At 34.7% G+C, this 21,145-nt stretch overlaps 2 protein-coding genes across 4 annotated transcripts; one reads left to right on the forward strand and one right to left on the reverse strand.

The window, feature by feature from the left end:
• Positions 1-339: 339 nt before the first annotated feature.
• On the forward strand, positions 340-13,317 carry LOC127455268 (transcription factor COE1-like). The gene is made up of 16 exons (XM_051723001.1): positions 340-996; positions 1,202-1,358; positions 1,505-1,568; positions 1,829-1,884; positions 2,115-2,188; positions 2,382-2,450; positions 5,220-5,301; positions 5,827-5,944; positions 8,445-8,578; positions 8,762-8,888; positions 9,129-9,217; positions 11,065-11,127; positions 11,321-11,480; positions 11,592-11,774; positions 12,286-12,365; positions 12,571-13,317. Exons 1-16 carry the CDS (start codon positions 611-613, stop codon positions 12,583-12,585), a joined length of 1,857 nt encoding a protein of 618 aa, XP_051578961.1. The 5' UTR covers positions 340-610; the 3' UTR covers positions 12,586-13,317.
• A 150-nt stretch (positions 13,318-13,467) lies between these two features.
• Positions 13,468-19,400, reverse strand: mgmt (O-6-methylguanine-DNA methyltransferase). 3 transcript variants are annotated; one of them, XM_051723004.1, is made up of 5 exons: positions 19,286-19,400; positions 18,872-19,008; positions 15,284-15,420; positions 14,813-14,907; positions 13,468-14,700 (listed from the first exon to the last, which is right to left on the reverse strand). In XM_051723004.1, the coding sequence occupies exons 2-5, from the start codon at positions 19,000-19,002 to the stop codon at positions 14,569-14,571; spliced, it is 495 nt and encodes a 164-aa protein (XP_051578964.1). In that variant the 5' UTR covers positions 19,003-19,008; positions 19,286-19,400; the 3' UTR covers positions 13,468-14,568. The 3 variants fall into 3 exon arrangements, with proteins under 3 accessions (XP_051578964.1, XP_051578962.1, XP_051578965.1); XM_051723002.1 differs by having other exon boundaries at positions 14,813-14,952; XM_051723005.1 differs by having other exon boundaries at positions 14,562-14,700; positions 14,809-14,952.
• Positions 19,401-21,145: the final 1,745 nt, after the last annotated feature.

A 21,145-nucleotide genomic window follows, 5' to 3' on the forward strand; every position in this document is an offset into this window, starting at 1 on the left:
GAAAATACATGGGAAAATGTCATACAAATATTATACACCAAATAAATTGGTTTATATGATGCTCCAAGGAACTTCGAAGAATACCATAATATTACCATGGAACCAAAACCATGTTACCATGTCTAAAAAAATTGTAGTGGTGCAATTGCTAACCTATATTATTTGGTCATTATTAAATAATAAAAGTTAAGTTTTTTTTTTTTTTTTTTTTTTTTTTTTTTTGTGCATTACTTTGGAGGTTTTCTGGAGGTTTTTCACCAATTTAAACTGCTCTGTACTTGTTGCAGAGTTGATGCTGTGTAACGTTCCACTGGTTCTGCTGGTATTAGGCTACTACCATTGCTAAACATATTTAGATGGAAATTACATACATTAAGTGATTTTCATTTAGTCTGAGAGCTTAGTGTGAAATGTTGATTGATCTAATTTAGTGCCCAACGCATAAACTCGCCTTTAAAAGTTTTTTGTTTTTGTTTTTATAGACACAACTACATATTTATTGAATGTAAATGTTGTAATATAGGCTATATGTCCATATGTATTCTTCTCAAGTTGTATTCTTGTTCTGATTCACTCGTTGTCATGTATCGGCAGCACAGTATGAATTTAAATGTCTCCACACAGTCCCATTTCACCCTTTATGCTGCGCGCGCACTCTCCAACTTTCAAAAGTTCTGCTATTAAAACGAGTGTTTTATATGCATGTGTGTCACAACCACGCCTACATAACATTCGAACATTTAACCCATATTCTCATGCGGTTTGTATTTCGTTTGCGGGAGTCCTGAGGGAGAAGGAACTTTCCAGTCAGCCTCTCGCGCATCCCATTGCATTCAGAGTCAGAGCGCGGGAAGAGTTCCCGCCTCTAATGAACGCGATTCAGCGAACATCAATAAGCGCTGCATTCATGAAAGAGGAGCCTCTGGCTGGTCTGGGGTCAGTTCGCCCCTGGCTGCAGTCAACTGGACTGGTAGATGCCAATGTTTCTGCTCAAAGGTAGGCAGGTGCATGCCAATCCCCTTATGTTTTGTCAATTTTTGTGGCTCTTTTTTCATCCTAGTCATGTGTTATCTAATATGTTTTGTAAAATGGAGAAAGTCTGCAACATCTGTTATCAGCATGTCCATTCTTTAAGTTTATTTATTTATTATTTTTTATTATTAGAATAGCTTCATTTCCCGTCTCGCTCTTTCCCCCACAGGGGTGTAGGTCTCGTCCGGGCTCACTTTGAGAAACAACCGCCTGCCAACCTGCGCAAGTCAAACTTCTTTCACTTTGTCTTGGCGCTGTATGACAGTGAGGGTCAGTCTGTGGAAATAGAGTGCACTGCGTTTGTGGGCTTTGTAGAAAAGGAGACGGTGAGGGGAATATACTGTATGTAACATGGATATTGGAATGTAAAAAAGAAAATAATACTTTAAAACACATGGTCAAACAACAAAATGTGAAGCTGATGTCACATAAGACAAAGCATATTATTTTGTATCTATGATATTTGATTTAGGAGCCAGTAAATGAAAAAACAAACAATGGAATCCATTACAAACTCCAGTTACTGTACAACAATGGTGAGTACAGCACATTTATATACAATAACATTGACACTGGTTATTTTTGTAGTTTAATATTGGTGTTGGCAATTTTAGCAAATATATATATATATATATATATATATATATATATATATATATATATATATATTTATATATATATTATTAATATTACAATCTATGGACTGTTTTATAATCTTCCTATGGAAATAAGCATGTTGTGTCATTTGGATGCTGTCTTACACATTTGTCTGTTTTGTATATTTTATCCCTTTTAGGTGTCAGAACAGAGCAAGATCTGTACATTCGTTTGATAGACTCTGTGACCAAACAGGCAAAACATTCAATGCACTTTCTTATTATTTGCAAGAAAGATTTGCCTCTTAGCACTGAGCACTGTAACAGACAAAACACAAGAAAGTTTATCTTTAATGGCTCTTCATCCCATACACCTGGAGAATATTTAACCATTATTATTCACACTTTTTAATACATTTTTTATGTTTCTTTAAAGTATCCTTAAATTTATATTGGAATACTTAAATTTAATCTCTACTCTTTCAGGCAATTGTGTTTGAAGGTCAAGATAAAAATCCTGAAATGTGCCGTGTTCTTCTTACACATGAGACAATGTGCAGGTACAGTGATCCACATGTCTTGTGAGAAATGACATTAAAACACACTGATAGACACAATCACAAGTACACACACAGAAGCAAAGAAGAGGTTTAAAAATGTGATCAGTGTTTATTGCATTCATTGCTGTGTTTCAAATGTTGTTGTACAGTTGACACAATGATATATATGTGTTTATATGTGTGGATTTTACAGTCGATGCTGTGATAAGAAAAGTTGTGGAAACAGAAGTGAGACGCCATCAGACCCTGTTATTATTGACAGGTAGAACATTATCACAAAGCCATATTGTACTTTATTGTAAAAATGAAATATACCACAAAACATAAAGCAGCTTCCCAGCAGCTTACACATGGCATAGCTATTCTCAAAATGCCTGCAAATAATTTGGTCAAATGTCTTACATATGTGTGTCCACTTGAGTGTGCACTATTTGAATAAAATAATTAAATAACATTAGAATCTTACACTCTTAGAAAAAAGAAAAAAAAAATGTTCTTTGGGGTTCTATATAGAACTCTAGGGTTCTTTACACAGCTTCAAAGAACCCTTTATGCCAAAAAGGTTCTATTTATAAAGATTTACAGAAAAAAGAACCCTTTTTGCACAAAAGGGTTCTTTGGGTTGACAATTGCTTAATGTGAGTATGTATGTATGTGTGTATGTGTAGCATAAATTTCATTATTGAAAGTTTTGTTTATAAATAGGTTTGAACACTAGGCTACATTACTTTTGCATCTGCATTTCATACTTTAGAAAAAAAAAATATTTTTTTACAACTTCTACAGCTTTGCGTTTGATTAGAAAAGGATAAATGACAGATCATCATATCCAATGTCCTTTCTCTTTTAAACGACAGGTTTATCTTAGTATTAATTATACAGTCTATGGTGTAGTCTATTTTTGACTCAAAATTCAATAAAATATGCACAAAATGTGTTTATCATAAACAGCAAACAACTTGACTTGAGCATGTAGAGCTGTTTCCCCCTCCTCAAAGCGCAAAATCGCATTTAAGCCGCGCGCTCGCACTCTCAGTGGTCAAAACGCGCGAACATCCTATTTCAAATTTTAACGGTCACAGAAAGTCGGTTGAGCTGAAAGCTTGAGGGCGACATTACCCCTGGTAAGTAATTTGTTGATTAATTTTGTTATCTTTTATTTTTTATTATTATTCATTTTAATTATTTATCTCCTTGTCATTTATGACTTACGCATTTATTTCAGCAAGCACAAAGAATAAATGTCGACAGTTTCGTCCAGCCCTGCGAAATTCTCCACCAGGACGTAAGTAATTCCAAACAAGAATCACTAAAATCTCTGCTGTGGATTGACTAGTAATCCTGATACCAGGTTATGTTATAATTGAATTTTCTTTGCATCTAGAAAACATTGGAAAAAATGAAACAGGTTTCCAGGAGCACATCACAGCATTGAACTGATATAAAGAGATTAATGGAGCTCTATTCAAGAGTGTGAATATGTCAAATGTCAAAGAGAGGAAGTGGTGGAAATGTTTGAATTTCTCAACTTGTGAGTATTTGTTGTTTGTAGTTTTATTGTCATGTACAAAAATATGATAGTTGTGTATTTTTTATTGAAGATGCTTTAATAATTTAACATGGGTTTTAGCAAAGGCCTTCACCTAACTCAGAGCACTTCTGAAGTTCTGGCCATCAACATCATCAGAGCCATGACAAGTGGAAGTCAAAGGGGACATTTGACTTCAAAACAGTGACATAAACAATGTCACAAAAGGTACATATTTTTCTATTATTTCTCATTTTTTGCATTGCATTTTTGTTATACTAAATAATTGTTAATTTATGTTTGCAGTGGCTCTGGAGTGCAGCATTACTAGTTTGACCATCTCCATACATATAAAACACAACAATCCAATTCATGTGAGTTTTAAGATGCAATTTAGAGAGATACATATTTCTTTCTGTTTTTAATTACTCTGCATACTGACAGCAGGTCTATGAAATATTTCATATACTTACAGGGATCAGCACACCCATCCTCAATCTAATGTTTCATAGGGTGTCAAGACCCCTCAGTGCAGAGAGTCATTATCAAACTGATGACATGGTGACGGCTGAAGTGACGTTAAGTTTTCTTTAATTTGTTGTATCTAAAAGACCTCAAATGATTCTGTATCTGCCCAAGTGCTAAAATTTGGTCTTTTTTACTTTTTTGTTAATCTTACTTATGGTTATAATGATAACTAATAGTTAATGTTAAATGATTTCATGTTTATGATTTTTATATAAATAATATTGCTACTAATTAACTTTTAGCAAATTATTACAAACCTCTGGATTTATTAAGTCAATTCTCATAATTATGAATTGTGTTAATTATTGCTTGTGTTGTAAACTATTAAAAATGTTTTATTTAATAATACTCAAATGTCTTTTTTATGGTTATTTCACTTTCTTGGTGATATAGTATACAGTATGAACTATTCAATTTGCATATCAATTAAACATTCTCCTGGTAATAAAAATATATATACTGTGTGTGTATATATATATATATATATATAAAAACTAAACAAAAAACAAATGTTATGGTTGCATGTTGGGAACCCCTAAAAGGTTCTATATAGAACCTTTCCACCTGGCTCAAAGAATCCTTTGGGGTTCTTTTGATAGAAGGGGTTCCAAATATGAAGCGAGCAATAGAACCCTTAAGGGTCCTATATGGAACATTTTCTTGTACAAAATATGAAACTGAATGAGGGATGAGAAAGTGAATGAGGGAAAGAAAAAGTTAATGTTCAGTTTTTGGAATCGAGGTGATAATATTCCTGGAATTTTTACTCTCTCTGCATTAGGGATAAAAGCCATTTTACACAGGCAGACTTGCTCTTTCATCTCTCTTTTTTTCTTAATCTTCTTACATTCTCTTGCCTTGAGAAAAAGACCCATTGATTCACGCAAATCTATTTACATGTTTGCGGAGGAAAGGTGCTAGCCTTGGCCTCTTGATATAAGCGACATAATGTTCTTTTTTTTATTGCATACTTAGGTTCTTCCTGAAATTTTTTCTTAAATGTAATCAAAATTGCCTGAAGAACGCAGGGAACCCACGAGACACACGTCGTTTCCAGGTACACACAAGTACATAATGTACATGCATATTTTCACTGATGTTCTGTGATGTATCTGGTTATAGATGAGTTTAATCAAGATGCAATTTTGATTAAAAAAAAAAAAAAGTCTTTCCACTGATTACTTTCTTACAGTAATTTTATCATAATACTGAATTATAGTCCAATATTGTGCAGTGCTAATACTGAACTGATGCTAGTATGTGTGAATTCATACTACAATTAGTCAACTTTGAGTTACTTTGATTTAATATAATTCATTAAAATTAATAACTTGTTTTTTGTAATTGTTGTGCCTCATCAGAAATTCCCTTTGTGTGTAACCTTTCCCTGCACTAAACTGTTTAATGTTAGTGCAAATTTTAAAATATTTCACCAAAAATAATGAGAGAAATCAGGCTCTTCAAATCAGTCCTCATGTGCCAGCAAAGTTATAACTCTGCTCCTCATTCACTATGTAAACTGTCATTTCATTGTATCAGCACTAACAATAAAACCTAACAATAAAACCTTTGTGCATTGTAGGTACTGGTCTCTGCCACAGCCTCCGTTAAGGGCCATCTTCTAGCCATTTCTGATAACATGTTTGTCCATAACAATTCAAAGCATGGCAGAAGAACAAGACAACTGGATTTGATTGAAGGTAAAGTAAATACAAACACATAGCAAAATAAATAAATAAATGAAATAAATAAATGAGAAATTAGAACTTTCGCTTTAATATAATGTGTGTGTGTATATATATATATATATATACTCCTCCTGAGACCTGAGCGTGACTGCTGTGTGCATTTTCCATTAACCTTTTTGATGTGTAACTAGCCCCTAAGAAACATTTTTTAGACCAAACTCTTTTACTGTATGTCCACATATGTGAAATGCAAATACAAAGCTATAGAAAGTCAGATTGTTTTTATAGCAAATTATTTATTATGTTTCCAGGAGTGTTTGTTATTCATGTTTTTGAGATGTTATAGACATTACATCAGAATTTAGTAAATAATTCTGATTCAAAGTAATGGTCAGCATCATCCAATCACTGCCAACCATGTCAAAATAAAATTATACATTATGAATTCTGAATCTATGTACTGATTACCATTGTCCTATGTCTGCCAAACATGTTGAGTTGTCCAAACTTCATCTGCAGCATGAAATGTTTGACCGGATGTTAGGAGTGAATGCATTTGGCTGTATAGGAAAGCTATATTATGCTCCCATGCTCCCTAATTAGGGAATGACTTAACTTCCATTGTGCTGTCTGTCTGCACTGGTCTCAGAACAGTTTGAAATGCACCTTATTTCCATCCTAACTCCATATAGAGCCTCTGAAAGCTTTATATGTATATATTTGTATTGCACTCAAAAAATTAAGTCATTACCTTTACTTAATTAAATCTGATAAAAAATTTTACAAGCAATTTATTGTCTTTCATTCAGATTAATTCAGTTTCATTGAGCCAACATAATTTAGCTGGATTAGGTCAAATGAATGTACTATAATAGTTTTAACTCAGCTTTATTAGGTTAGTCATACTCAAATTACTAAGGTTTTAGTCAAATAATTTTCTTATGCTGGTCCAATTTAATATATTTTAGTAATTAAATAGCACTTGAAAGTGAAAGTCCATCCTCAACCTAAGCACAAGCGCAATTCTTCACCACAGTGGTAAAACTGCATAACATATTCTTTTTAAAAAAATTTTTTTATTATTATTATTATTGCCACCTATTCTCATCTTGCTCAAAAATGCATAAAATAATACTTAATTTCAACACTTGTTCTCCCTATCCAGTCCCATGCAAAGCATGCTGGGAAATGGAAATCCCCTGCCCAGTTTCATTAATGCTACATTAACGCCACAAAAGCATTCAAGCAGTCCCAACTCAAATGGATTAAAGGAATGTTTTGAGTTAAATACAAGTTAAGCTAAATCGACAGCATTTGTGGCATAATATTGATTACTAAAAAAATTAATTTGGACTCATTCCTCCTTTTCTTTAAAAAAAAAAAAAAAGAAGCACAAATCTGGGTTTCTGTGAGGCACTTACAATGGAAGTGAATGGGGCCAATTTTGGAGGGGTTTAAACACAGAAATGTGAAGCTTATTATTTGATAAAAGCACTTGAATTAATTATTCTGTTAAAACTGGTGTATTGTTTGAGCTGTAAATTAGTTTAAATGGTAATTTTTACAGTTGTTATAGAGTTTGTTGAAATTACATCGTCATGGTAATGAAGTTGTAAAATTGGCTATAACTTTACACAGAAAAGGTTTGTATGTGATTTGATCATACTAAAATCATGTTTACACACATCCTTTATGTCTTGTGGTTATACTTTTGAAAAAGTGAGTATTTTAACGTAAAAATATTGGCACCCATTCACTTCCATTGTAAGTGCCACACTGAAACCCAGATTTGTGCTTTTTTTTTTTTTTTTTTTTTTTTAAAGAAAAGGAGGAACGAGTTGAAATCAGTTTTTGTGGTAATCAACATTATGCCAAAAATTTTTTCGATTGAGCTTAACTTGTATTGAACTCGGAACATTCCTTTAAGTAAATTCCATTTTACTAATTGAAATGGATTAGACAGTAAAAAATTACTTTTTTATGCAATAAAATCAAGTTGTGACAAAATGTCCTGGAATTGTGTTGTTAACTGAAGTAAAGTAGTGAAGTAAACTGAACAAGCAGCAAAAATCACTTTTTTGAGTGTACAATAATATATTTTTTTTATTTTTATTTTTTTATTTTTTTTACTTTTATGTCCCTATAATTTGTTATAACATTGATGAAGAGTGCAAAAGAGTTAGTGTTGTTTTGATTGTCTGTTTGTTTATCAAAGGTTCTTGGAAAAAAGTCAGTTAGGAAATGTGAATGCACTTATGAAGCTATGGGTGAATTCCAATCGAAAGTGAGCACCCCTGTGTGCTACTCACTCTGAAGGGAACATGGCATTACTGTATGAATGTACCCTTCTGAAACCGTCTTGTGGAAGGGCCCCTAGTGAAAAGATTAATTCTCTCACTATTGTTTGGAATGACCCTTTGAGTCACGTCCCCTTCCTGCAGTGCCCTTCAAGGCTGCAAAAATGCCATTTGTAATTCACCCAATATTTGGGCTAATAATTGTGTTCATGCAGCTGAAGTCCCCTGCATTAAGGCAATCAGTCCGAGTCAGGGTTGGACGGCAGGTGGAGCATCAGTAATTGTTATTGGAGATCAGTTCTTCGACGGCCTGCAGGTGGTTTTCGGGACAATGGTGGTCTGGAGTGAGGTACATATGTGACTTTTTACAGATGTATTATCACAAACTCTTGTGTCTTAAACTCTTGTGTCTTAAACTCTTCTATCAATCCAAGGATTACAACATTTTAATTGTTTTCTTTACTGGGTTGACTCAACACTCCAGTCAGTCCACCAATATGGCAGACCGATGATTTCTTTCACTTTGTTATAGGTGATCACACCACATGCCATTCGTGTGAAGACTCCACCTCGTCACATTCCTGGTGTTGTAGAAGTCACACTGTCCTACAAATCTAAACAATTCTGCAGGGGAGCTCCAGGACGCTTCGTTTACACTGGTAAGAAATTTGATATTTAATTATAATTTAATTTGAAAGAGATTTAATTCTAAAATAGTATAGGATGCAAAATCCAATGAACTGTGTTAGTGCTTTGAGAAATACAGCGAGATGAATGTGATGCCAGAGAAAGGCTTGCAAATGAAACAAAGTTTAACACCCACAACTCTTATTTAACCTCTAGTCCTCACTTCTCTGCTCAATTAGTTATTTGCTTTGTTGCTGGTTTCTCTGTTTTAGCATTAAACGAGCCAACTATTGACTATGGGTTCCAGCGGCTGCAAAAAGTAATTCCTTGTCATGCAGGTGACTTGGACAGGCTTCCAAAGGTGAGACAAAAAATAAGAAGCAATACTAAGTTGACTTACTGTACGTAAAAGTTCCTGGATGGTGTGCAGGTGTGAGGATTTAATGGAGTGTTCTAAAATGGTCGAATTTGGCAACTTAGTGTCTCCAAACAGGATTATAAGATAAGAGTTTGATGGACTTTAAATGATGAAGAGTTTGATGGACTATGTTTATACACACACACATACATACACATATACATGTGAAAGTGTATGTTTTATTTTATATTCCGTTTACAAACATTTTAATCACATTTAAGCCTCTAAAAAGTTTAGGATGACAAATTAATTTTAAAAAGTAAAATTGTAATTTTCTTTAATGTTGAACTTGCATGTGAAATAATACGAAATTTCATGTCAACTACACAATATTATTACACAAATTATTAACAAGTTGAAACCTAAAAATTAAGCAGAATTACATATTTAACAATTAAACGTGTGTATTATGAAAAGGTGCAGTATGTCAAAGCTGTCTGAATGTGATCTGCCAGGTCCAATTTTCCTCTAAATGAACATTTAGTGACAGAAAAAACACGTCACAAGCATTTTCACATAGTAGAGGGGTGCTGTAGACTCACACATCAACTCTTGTTGAAAAAAACTTTCTGTGCTCCCACACATAATCAGTTTTGTTTGAGTCTTCTCAGTAGCTTCAACACAAACAGGAAGTTTGATGACAAAATTCGGAAGAGCGAAGCGTGGAAAAGAAGGGAGGTGAATAGCCAAAAGACATAAACAATATGTGTTAACATGATTTTAGTGTGATAAAATCGCTTACTAACCTTTTCTGTGTAAAGTTATAGACAATTTTACAACTTCGTTGCCATGACGTTGTAATGTCAACAAACCCTAAAATGACGATTTAAACAACTTTACAGCTACAATAATAGATGAGTTTTAACAGAAGAATTAATGTAAGTGCTTTTATAAAATTGTAAGCTTCACATTTCTGCCTTTAAACCCTCCAAAAATTGGCCCCATTCACTTGTGCCTCACTGTAACCTCCATTTTTGCTTTTTTTAAAGAAATAATCAAAAATTATGCCACAAATGCTGTCGACTGAGCTTAACTTGTATTGAACCCAGAATGTTAATTTAATTGATGCACATATGTGAAATGTTTGGCTGAAAAAAGCCTTAGAATCTACAGTGTGGTGCCTGAGGTGTGTGTGTATACTGATCTCACACTGATCAAAGCTGTACACAGCTGTTTGAATGGTTTGCATAGATGCCAAGCAGTAATCTGCTAATAAAACAGATCAGAGACTTTCATGTTGAAACAGCAGCAGTCATCTGGCACTGTGCTGTAGACATATGGAACAGGAAGAAGATTTATTTACAACAAACCTCTGGCAATCTGGCAATTCGAATTGCTGGTATTTTTGTGTGTAACTGAGTGACATGATGAGGGACTTCAGTAGAATACAGTGGATTAGAAACTATTTTTAACACTTTGGGATCCAAAGGGAAGGTGTATGTGTGTGCATGTGTGGTGTGTTTGGAGATAAGCATGAAAAAACATTTTTCAGTTTCAAAGTACTTTATTGGCATGAGTGTTTTACATACAATATTGCCAAAGCATCAATACACACAGTAAAAGTAATAAATTGAAAAAGACCTGTAGTTCTGATTATGGATGTCCTGCATCATGAAAATGATGACACACTGAACTCGGCCACCAGTTAACCAGCCTATTGCAAACACATACTGTATATGATCAAGTAATTGCAAACAAACACAAACTGCCACCAACACAACTAGAGAGACAGAGTGAGTTGTAACAATTTAATAATGCACAAATAGCTGTAAATAAATTGTGATTGACAGGAGGTATTGCTGCAGAGAGCTGCTGACCTCATAGAGATGTTTTATGGAACGCCTCATAACAAGGTAAACGTGACATTCAGATTGATTTACTGTAAAATCGATTCCTCTCCCTGACTTCTTTGCCCCTGACTTCTTTGCTTCTGTTTGCTTCATTGCTTCAGTCATGATGAGATAAACTGCTTGATCAGATCTGAAGTGGGAAGTTATTTCACAGCCGTACTTATGTGTGTGTGTGTGTGTGTGTGTGTGTCTAAAGGAGATAATTCTAAAGCGTGCATCTGACATAGCAGAGGCCCTCCACGGCATCCCTCGAAACACAAACCCATCCCAATCAAACTCACACGGTATAATGGAGGTTCACTTCTTTGATGGACAGTTACCAGTGAACAGTGAGGTTTCACAGGAAGTAGAACGAGGTAAGCTGTATGTATGCATGTGTAGGAAAACTCCATCCACAACTGTTTTTTAATGGATGAATGTCTCTTTTAGTAAGTTTCAGTCTGACTTAATCAGTGGCTTCATTCCAGGAAGCACATCTCAACAGTTTGACTTCAACAATGGCAACATCATCATGAATGGACACACAAGCACTCGCTCGTCCATGCACGAGCACACACAACCATGTGCACGTCGCTCCATGCCGAACTTTTCCCTGGCTGCCACACAGGGGTTCTTAGACAGTTCCACATCCGACATGCAACACTATATCGGTAAGACCACGTCATACTGTATGTCTAACCACCGTTTTCATGTATTGACAATTTGGGGTGTGTTGAGGGGACAAATGTAATAAATAGTACTAAATGTAATAAAAGCTCTAAATGTAACAAAGTTTGGTCCTAAATGTAATAAAGGCCCTAAATGTAATGAAAATTTGGTCCTAAATGTAATTTATGGCCCTAAATATAATAACCATATTTATAATATATAAGTCATTATCCTAACCATCATCAGCTATCAAACATGATAGCATTATCATTAAATCTACGCATCTAAAGGAATAGTTCACACAAAAATAAAATTCTCATGCCATCCCAGATTTGTATGACTTTCTTTCTTCTGCTGAACACAAACGAAGATTTTGAGCAATATCTCAGATCTGTGGGTCCATGCAATGCAAGGGAATGATGGTCAGATCTTTTAAGGTCCAAAAAGCATATAAAGACAGCATAAAAGTAATCCATATGACTTCATCTTTCTCCTCTTCTGGTGTTTCTATAGTGAAGCAAAAAAGTGCATTCGCTCCTGTTCTGAAGCTGCAGTCCTCTCCAACACAAGTTACAACCATTCCCCTCCATACGGTGAGTACATATGCAGGAAACGAAATACACAGACACACTGCTCACTAACTCCTCTTTCTCTTCAATCCCTTTATTTGTAGTCTAAAATGCTTGTACATATCAGCGTCATACATGCTACTTAGGGGAGTGTAAAAGTGGACACACATATGAAAATGTGTGGAGTGTAAACATATGATATACCCATGTCTCTGTTTGTCTTTTACAGCCTTGCATGGACTAATGACACCATTTTGTCACCTTCGTACTCTCCCACACATGGACAAACTCCATTCAGAACCTCTGTATCTTGCTCTGTATGTTCAGGGAATGATGGCAACTATTTAGCAAGCAACACAAAAACAAGGAAATATATCATACATATATAATGTTTGGCATAATCTTTCCTAAATTAATGTCATACAGAGCTAAGAATCCAGTTATGTGTCTTAGTGTTTTACTATGATAATGCATTATTATGTAATTATTTATATTTGTGTATTTATTTATTTATTTTGTACTGTGTCTCAATTATGTGCACTTCTCTGTAATTGGTGTATATTGTCATTCTTGCCCTTGAGGGAAATTACAGACGTAATTCTTAACTTATTGGTGCGCGTTTTCACCAATGCGTGAGTGGATACTTTTGCATTAATTAAATCTGCTGTTATAAGCTCAGTTTTTGTCTGTGTCACATAGCTGAAATGTAGAACTCCTGTGTCATACATTAAAACTGGCAGGTCATGTTGTATTTTGTGTTTGTCTGATGAAACTACACTACCGTTCAAAATTTTGGGGTCACTTGACTGAAATGTTTCTCATGATCTTAGAAATCTTTTGATCTGAAGGCGTATGCTTAAATGTTTGAAATTAGTTTTGTAGACAAAAATATAATTGTGCCACCATATTAATTTATTTAATTACAAAACTAAAATTTTATAAAAAAAAAAAAAAGTAAAATAAAAAAGTTTTTGAAATTGATGACTTGGACCAAATAATAAAGAAAAGCAGCCAATAAGTGCCCAGAATATAGATGGGAACTCCTTCAATACTGTTTAAAAATCATCCCAGGATGATACCTCAAGAAGTTGGTTGAGAAAATGTCAAGAGTACATTTCTGCTCAAATATAACTTAGTTTTGGTTTATTTATTTGTTTAGTCACAACATAATTCCCATATTTCCATTTCTATTATTCCATAGTTGTGATGACTTTACTATTATTCTAAAATATGAAAAAATAAAAAATAAAGATTGAGTAAGTGACCCTAAACTTTTGAGCGGTAGTGTATATCTATGAAATGTGATTAATATGTGAAGTGTTTTACATATAAAACCACTCAGAGGTTGGTAGATGAGAACTCATAAACTGCCTATTTTTTTCTTCCTATTCTGTATTTAATTTGAGGTTTTCAGACAGCAGATACAGCAACCTTCATTATAGAAGACATCAATATTGCTGCATTTGTGTGTTGGTGCAAATAACTGAATTAGAATTAAGTGCATCAGACGCTGAGATATGATAAATGTTGGATACATCACGGAGTAACACAATAAATCCCACTACTGACAGGAAACGACAAATGTCTGGTAGAAAAGGTAACCAGGAATTTGACCTAGGACTGCAACATTTATTAATTTGATCCACTGTGAGGTTAAACATAATTTGTTTAGACTGATGGTTTGTTTTTACCATCTTTTTAGCTGAGAGCTGTTTATTTGCTCAAAACATTTTTATACATCCCTAAACTGGATCTGCAATAAGAAGCAGCAAAATAAAATGCTACAAAAATCTAACATTTTAGGACAGAAAAAAATATGTATTTCAAAATATACAATTTGCATAATTTTCCATAATCCTTCAGATTACTCAAAACAAAACAAAAAACAGCTCCTTTATACACAAGTACTTGTGATACTAATTAATCAATAACATTTTAACAATATCAATGTATCTTTGATAACCTGAACAACATACAAATAGCATAACAACTCTTTACCTGTCAGCAGTTTCAAACCACCTGCTCACAAAATTCAAAACATCTTGCTCCTAGCAGTATACAGTGGACTCTGACAAAGAATATGTTTGCTCAAATGGAACATCAGTTCTCCAATCAATCACTAGACAGTCATAGTCTCAAACTCAAAATCAGACTTGATAGAGAAAAAAAAAAAGTTTTCTTTCTTTGAACAAACAGAAGCAGAGTGAATGAAGTGATTGGGGGTATATCAGGTTGACTCCAAAGCTTTTTTCTCATGAGTGAGCAACCACACTTTAATATCATCTCCTTTTCCTCCCATGTATCGTCCACTTTGCCCTGAGCTACACAACACCCGATGACATGGCACTATCAGAGGAATCTAAAAGATTGACAGAGAAAAAGATGAGTGTGGGAAAAAAGGGAGTTGGATGAAGAAAATTACTTAAAGAGAAGGCCAAATCATTCTGTCATCATCACTGTAACAAACCCACTGGGTTTCTCCTCATCGCTCCGCCAACAGCTCGCACAGCCTTTGGATTTCCTGACATTTCAGCAAGCTGCTTGTAGGAGACAGTTTTACCAAGCCCTACTTCCTTAAACAGAGTCCACAGCACATGTGAAGTAAAAGAGTCTTAGATTGACAGGAGGAGGAAAGGAGAGAAAAATAAAGACAGAGATGTAGCTTTTTTTTATTAAAGGTGGATATTTGCCTATATAAACTATATAAAAAGAGACATGCTGTGAGTCTATTAATATCAAATACAATTAATAAATTAATTGAACAATTATGGCTTTTACATCTGAAAACAATACAGGTATCTGACAGCTACAGGTCACAGGTCATAGTGGTAAATTAACCCTTAACTAGATAGGCCTAGAATAGAATACTATGGAACACTGTATATGCTGGACCTGTTAGAAAACAGATAAAGGCAGTGTGTGTGTGTGTGTATGTGACTAACCGCTCTGCAGCAGTGGATGGTGTAAGGCAGGTAGAGGGAGAGAGCTGACAGACTCAGGGTTGATGAAGTAGCACTGAATCCAGTCAACACACCGCTGTAACTCAGTGCTCATTTCTGATTGGCCATCAGAGAGTACGCTGCAACAACAGATAAACAATAATACACATTACACCCCCTGTTTGTGTGAAACATGTGCTCTAATTTAGGGTTATACTGATTGTGCTGACATTAGTTAAGCTCTATAAACAGCATCTGTGGTCCATCTGTTTGTAAAAACCTACAAAAATCGTGTGTACAGTAATACACTTACAAACGGGAAGCCTATGGAGCAAGGCATGTCAGAGGGTTTAAAAACAGAAGGATGTACCTTGCTTTTTTTGTTAAAGCATTTTTATTCACTCCACTATACAACAATATGTTTTATTTAAGCACAGTAAAGTTGTCTAAATCCTACATTTTGCAGTGGAAATGCCACAGAGTGAATAGGAAGATTAACTTTTGACAGGGTTCGTACAGCTTTTTAAGAGTGAAATTCAAGCACTTTTCTGATTATCATTTTTATTGATTATATAGATAACAAAGAAAAGCAAAACAAATATATATATATATACAGAATCAACATTTAATTCAAGCACTTTTCAAGGTACCTTAATCATCTTTTTCAAGCACCTTGAAGCTTTAAATATGATCCAATTCTATATTGTCCCCAGCTATTTGAAAAGGCTAAAAGAAGAGTGCTTTGAAAAATACAAGCTATTCAGTGACAAGATATGAGATGCATGTGGATTCAAACCTCTAAACATGCACATCTGCAGCAGAAATACATTTAGTGTAATGGGAGTAATTGAGTAATAAGATGTGACTGCAAATATCAGACCGATTTGAAGAGTAGTATGTTATTATTAATATTTTGAGTAATTTCATCTGTTCTGAGAGCTGAAATATGTAAGGGATAATTGTATAAACCCAGACTGGGGCACACATTCAACAAGTCCTTTGGACATGTAACACTGCTTATCAAACCGAGTTTGTTTGGGCTGATCGCTGTTTGCGAGCCGCTGAGAAAGTTGAAAACACAGTGGCTGTGCTTGGACCATCTTAATCCAGAATATAATTACATTTATTTAATGAAACTGCAGCCTTTTGGAGGTTTAATAAATTGCACAGGCCATATTGCAATTTTTAATTTTATTTTTATTAACTCAGCCCAACATTTGACATGTTTAATCGACAATTACTTTCTTCCCTACTTTTAAGTATTCACATGATATTACATATTGATTGTAAATTATCCCAAAGTAAATTCATGTTCTAACTTGTTGTTGTTGTTGTTGTTTTGCACACTTAGGCGTATACAAAATCATATATGATTTCCTTGTTGTTGATTGCTCTACCGCATAGAGATATTTTATTTCTCCTCTTCCAGCCAGCTGTCACTGAAATGGCACGTTGATGGAAGCAGAAAATGCAGGTATAATTTATTTGGCGACATTCAACCACAGTGAAGACATGCAGTACTCCCGTGTCCGCAACATCAAAGCAAGAGAAAAAGAAGAAAAGCGGCGCACGTGAGCTCCCGCGCTGACGAGACACCACAAACATAACAACTGTGTAATATCTATTTCAAATTTGATTCATTTTAGATCGTTTATAACGGTCAACACCTAAGGAAAAAATCAAGCATTTTCATTTTCAATATTTTATTTATTTATTTTTTTCTCCCAATTTGGAATGCCCAATTCCCAATGTGCTTTTTAAGTCCTCGTGGTCGGGTAGTGATTCGACTCAGTCCGGGTGGCAGAGGACAAATCCCAGTTGCCTCCGCGTCAACCCATGCATCTTATCACGTGGCTTGTTGAGCGCGTTGCCACGGAGACATAGCGCTTGTGGAGGATTCACGCCATCCACCGTGGCAACCACGCTCAATTCACCACGCGCCCCACCGAGAACAAACCACATTATAGCGACCATGAGGAGTTTACCCCATGTGACTCTACCCTCCTTAGCAACCGGGCCAATTTGGTTGCTTAGGAGACCTGGCTGGAGTCACTCAGCACGCTCAAAGGAACATTTTCAAAATTCAAGCATATTTCAAACCTTTAAAACCTAACTGTGAAAATCAAGCATTTTCCAAACTTTCAAGGATCTGTACGAACCCTGTTTTGATATGTCACTGATAATTCCAGTGGGAGAATTTTTTATCTATGTAAACACTGAAGATTGAACTTAAACACTGAACACAACACGGCACAGAACAGGTTAGTAAGCGATCAAACTAGTCTCATGTTAAAGTATGTAACAGCTTTAAAATACTTTTTCCTATACCAGCTTAATATGCAGAGACAACTGTAAGCCATTCACAGGTTAATTTTCTCAAAAACTGTAAACACTTTGTGGCGCTATAAAAATTCCCATTTAGACCCGCCCCAACAACACTGCTCATCCAATGGAATTAATTGGGGACGGGGCTATTTGTTTGTTTGCTCAACAGCAGATGAGGGGTGCATTCAGAAAGCTGTTTTGAAAACATTGTTTATTTTTGCAATTCCATTCGGTGGCACTAGAATCGCAGAAACTACAGATTTCAGCTTTAACACATAATGTTTTTAAACACATACAATGCATAATGAGTCTTGTGGTTAGGCTTTAAAAACATTGTCTATTTTTTAATTTATCCCACTGCAACACCTTGCCCCACAGACTTCTATTGTAAGTGTATTACCATAAACATTTGTTCAACAAACTGAAGGGCATGTTGAAATTATTTTCTGTGGTAATAGACAGCATGTTACACATTCTGTATACCGTTTAAAGGTACAGTTCACAAAGAAATTATTATTCTCTCATCATTGACTAACCCTCATGCCATCCCAGATGTGTATGACTGTCTTTCTTCTGCTGAACACAAACAAAGATTTTTTGAAGAATATCTCAGCTCTGTAGGTTCATACAATGCAAGTGAATGGCAGCCAGAACTTTGAAGGCCCAAAAAGCAGATGATGGCAGCATAAAAATAATCAATAAGACTCCAGTTGTTAACCCCATATCTTCAGATGTTATATGATAGGTGTGGAAGAGAAACAGATCAATATTTAAGTTATTTTTTACTATAAATCTCCACTTTCACTTTCAGATCTAAAAGTCACGTGGCGCCTGTTTAGTTTCCCATTCACATCTGAAAGTGAAAGTGGAGATTTATAGTGAAAAAGAACTTAAATATTGATCTGTTTTTTTTACCAACACTTATTTTATCGCTTTTGAAGATAAGGATTTAACCACTGGAGTCATATAGATTACTTCTATGCTGCTTTAATCTGCTTTTTGGACCTTTAGATTTCTGGTCACCATTCACTTGATTTGTATGGTCATACAGAGTTGAGATATTCTTCTAAAAATCTTTGTGTTCTGCAGAAGAAAGAAAGTCATACACATCTGGGATGGCAGGAGGGTGAGTAAATTATGAGGTCATTTTCATTTTTGGGTGAATTATTCCTTTAAAATGAAATTATCCCAGAACATTCCTTTAAATCTTGAATAATAATTGGATTTATAATGGCAATAATATTTATTTATATGTATTTGAATTACCTCTCCTTGTTTTCTGTTCCCACTTTGATGTCAATGCTGTGTACTCCCCTGTCACAGCCACTCAGCACAAGTTCACCCACTGGTGAGCACAGAGACACACCACGCAGAACACACGCACCGCTGCCAGACATCACAACCTGCAAACACACAAATGCACACCGTTAACAAATGTATGGAAAACATCCGTTCACACGCACAGAGCAATCACATTTCTACAAAGATATTACAATCTGTACACATGCAGCTGTCACACATCATACAAATCCACATGTGCGAAAACACACATCAATACACATCTGCATATATGCACACATAGCTGTCGGATGCAACACACCTGCACAAATACATTCGCTAACACAACTATAAAATGTACTTTTTCAGCGCATTAAAAGGCAGTAAAAGTTTAAAGATTACCAGACACGTGTTCAAGATTCACAAGATTTTTAATTTCTTTGCGAAATGATCGAACATTTGTTGGAATATTACTTCCTGCCTTCAAATCATGCTAAACGATGACAGGACAGATGGCCAATCAGAGGACAGCATATTTGCAATGAGCGCTGTGATTGGACAATACTGCTTTGCTCCGCCTTATTGATTTCGATCAGCACATGACACGTCTAAGTTGTGTAAAAGTAGGTCCCAATCATTTACAGCAGAAAATCTATCGTTTATTTTCTAAAACATATTAGCCTTTCTTAATTTGTATATCATAATTGCAAATTCCTCAATTGTGTAAAATATGCTTAAAAACGATTGATGGTTCTTTTATTTTGTAGCTTACCACAAGAAGTGGAAATTACATTGACAAATTTTGTTTATATTTTTTCCTGTTTATAAAATTCTCTGCCATGAAAAAAAAAAGTAACTGAAACATCTAAAACACACTTTTTGTGAATGTTTAACAGAAGCCATAACAGGAAAAATAAATAAATAAATAAATAAATAAATAAGGTTCTTGGATTATTTTTCTTTTAGCAATGAAATAAAGATTTACAATTGTGTTCAGTAAGCGTGCAGCCTGTCATAAACAGGGAGGACTCATGCATTTAGATTTATGAGAGACAAACTCCATGTTTTTCTGACTCCTGTAGTAAAACTTGATGGTTCATGAAACTTTGGAATTGAATAAAATACCTAATGGGGAACGATCAGATCCCTTAACACATGAACAAGTCTCAAAATAATAAGAGAGTTTAATGAGACTTGAAGGATAGAATTGAAGAGACATTTGAAGTTTAGAGGTAGTATACGCACATCTATAAGGATGCAGGTGTACAGCTACAAGTTAAAGTTCATAAGAATGAGTAGAGACGCTGACACACTGCTAAATGTTCCAGACTATTGATAACGTTTCAACCCAAACTGGGTCTTCGTCAGGTCAAACACACTAGTCATCTTTTCCCTCCTAAATTATATACATTTCTTTTTTATAGGAGGAGATAAAGTGGGTGTAGTATACCATCACCGGATGCAGGAAAACATTCACAAAGAAACACCAAATATTCTACATGTTATCAATCCATAAGAAACCAAAGTGCATTTTTTTTCTTCACTTTTATACACATTTTTAACATACTTTAAAAACATTAAATGGTGCAAACAGATGTACAACAATTTTTAGACAGGTGTCATCCAAGCAAATCAAGAAAAAAAATGTATACAATGTTTTATGTCTATATCCACCTTATTAAAATCACAAAAATGGTTTTATGTCATAATCCTGGTTCAAGCCTTTTGGAGTCAATGTTTGTAAAGAATAAATATAATACGTTTCTTTCCTAAGTAATAGGTTATCCATGTCTCCTCTCCTTGGGATTCTAACTTGTTCAATCCCTATGTACACTATAGTGAAGATACAGGGTGTTTTGCTTCTTTAAAATGTACAGCTATTGGGCTGCGTTCATCCTGGTTCTGAAAACAACTCTTATGTTCTGAAATCCTTGATCTCTGTGTCTTGCCAACATAGGCAAGACCACAGGGACATCTGATCAAATAAATCACATTTTTTGTTGAGCATGTGATTATTCCCTTAATTTTCATTGTTTTTCCAGAAACTGGATGGGTATAGGAGTTACATTTCTGAGTGAAATTACATTGAGCACACACAGTTGTACATCTGTTTGCACCATTTATTGTTTTTAAGGTATGTTTAAAAATGTGTACACAAAGTAAAAAAAAAAAGTACTTTATTATTTTTTATTTTTTTTATGGATTGAAACATGTAGAATATTTGTCCTGTTTTTTGAAAAATGTGGTGTTTCTTTTTGAATG

This window comes from Myxocyprinus asiaticus, chromosome 17, assembly GCF_019703515.2.
Source record: "Myxocyprinus asiaticus isolate MX2 ecotype Aquarium Trade chromosome 17, UBuf_Myxa_2, whole genome shotgun sequence".
Taxonomy (NCBI): Eukaryota; Metazoa; Chordata; class Actinopteri; order Cypriniformes; family Catostomidae; genus Myxocyprinus; species Myxocyprinus asiaticus.

What these genes read in the sequence shown, in the direction of transcription:
- LOC127455268 (XM_051723001.1), top strand. Translation starts at nt 611, where the DNA reads ATGTCTCCACACAGTCCCATTTCACCCTTTATGCTGCGCGCGCACTCT. An exon ending in TAGACTCTGTGACCAAACAG is followed by an intron (nt 1,885 to 2,114) that starts GCAAAACATTCA and finishes CTACTCTTTCAG; the next exon opens with GCAATTGTGTTTGAAGGTCA. An exon ending in GAGACACACGTCGTTTCCAG is followed by an intron (nt 5,302 to 5,826) that starts GTACACACAAGT and finishes TGTGCATTGTAG; the next exon opens with GTACTGGTCTCTGCCACAGC.
- mgmt (XM_051723002.1), bottom strand. Translation starts at nt 19,002, where the DNA reads ATGTCTGGCAGCGGTGCGTGTGTTCTGCGTGGTGTGTCTCTGTGCTCA. An exon ending in CCATCCACTGCTGCAGAGCG is followed by an intron (nt 14,953 to 15,283) that starts GTTAGTCACATA and finishes TGTCAATCTAAG; the next exon opens with ACTCTTTTACTTCACATGTG. An exon ending in GAGCGATGAGGAGAAACCCA is followed by an intron (nt 14,701 to 14,812) that starts GTGGGTTTGTTA and finishes TCAATCTTTTAG; the next exon opens with ATTCCTCTGATAGTGCCATG.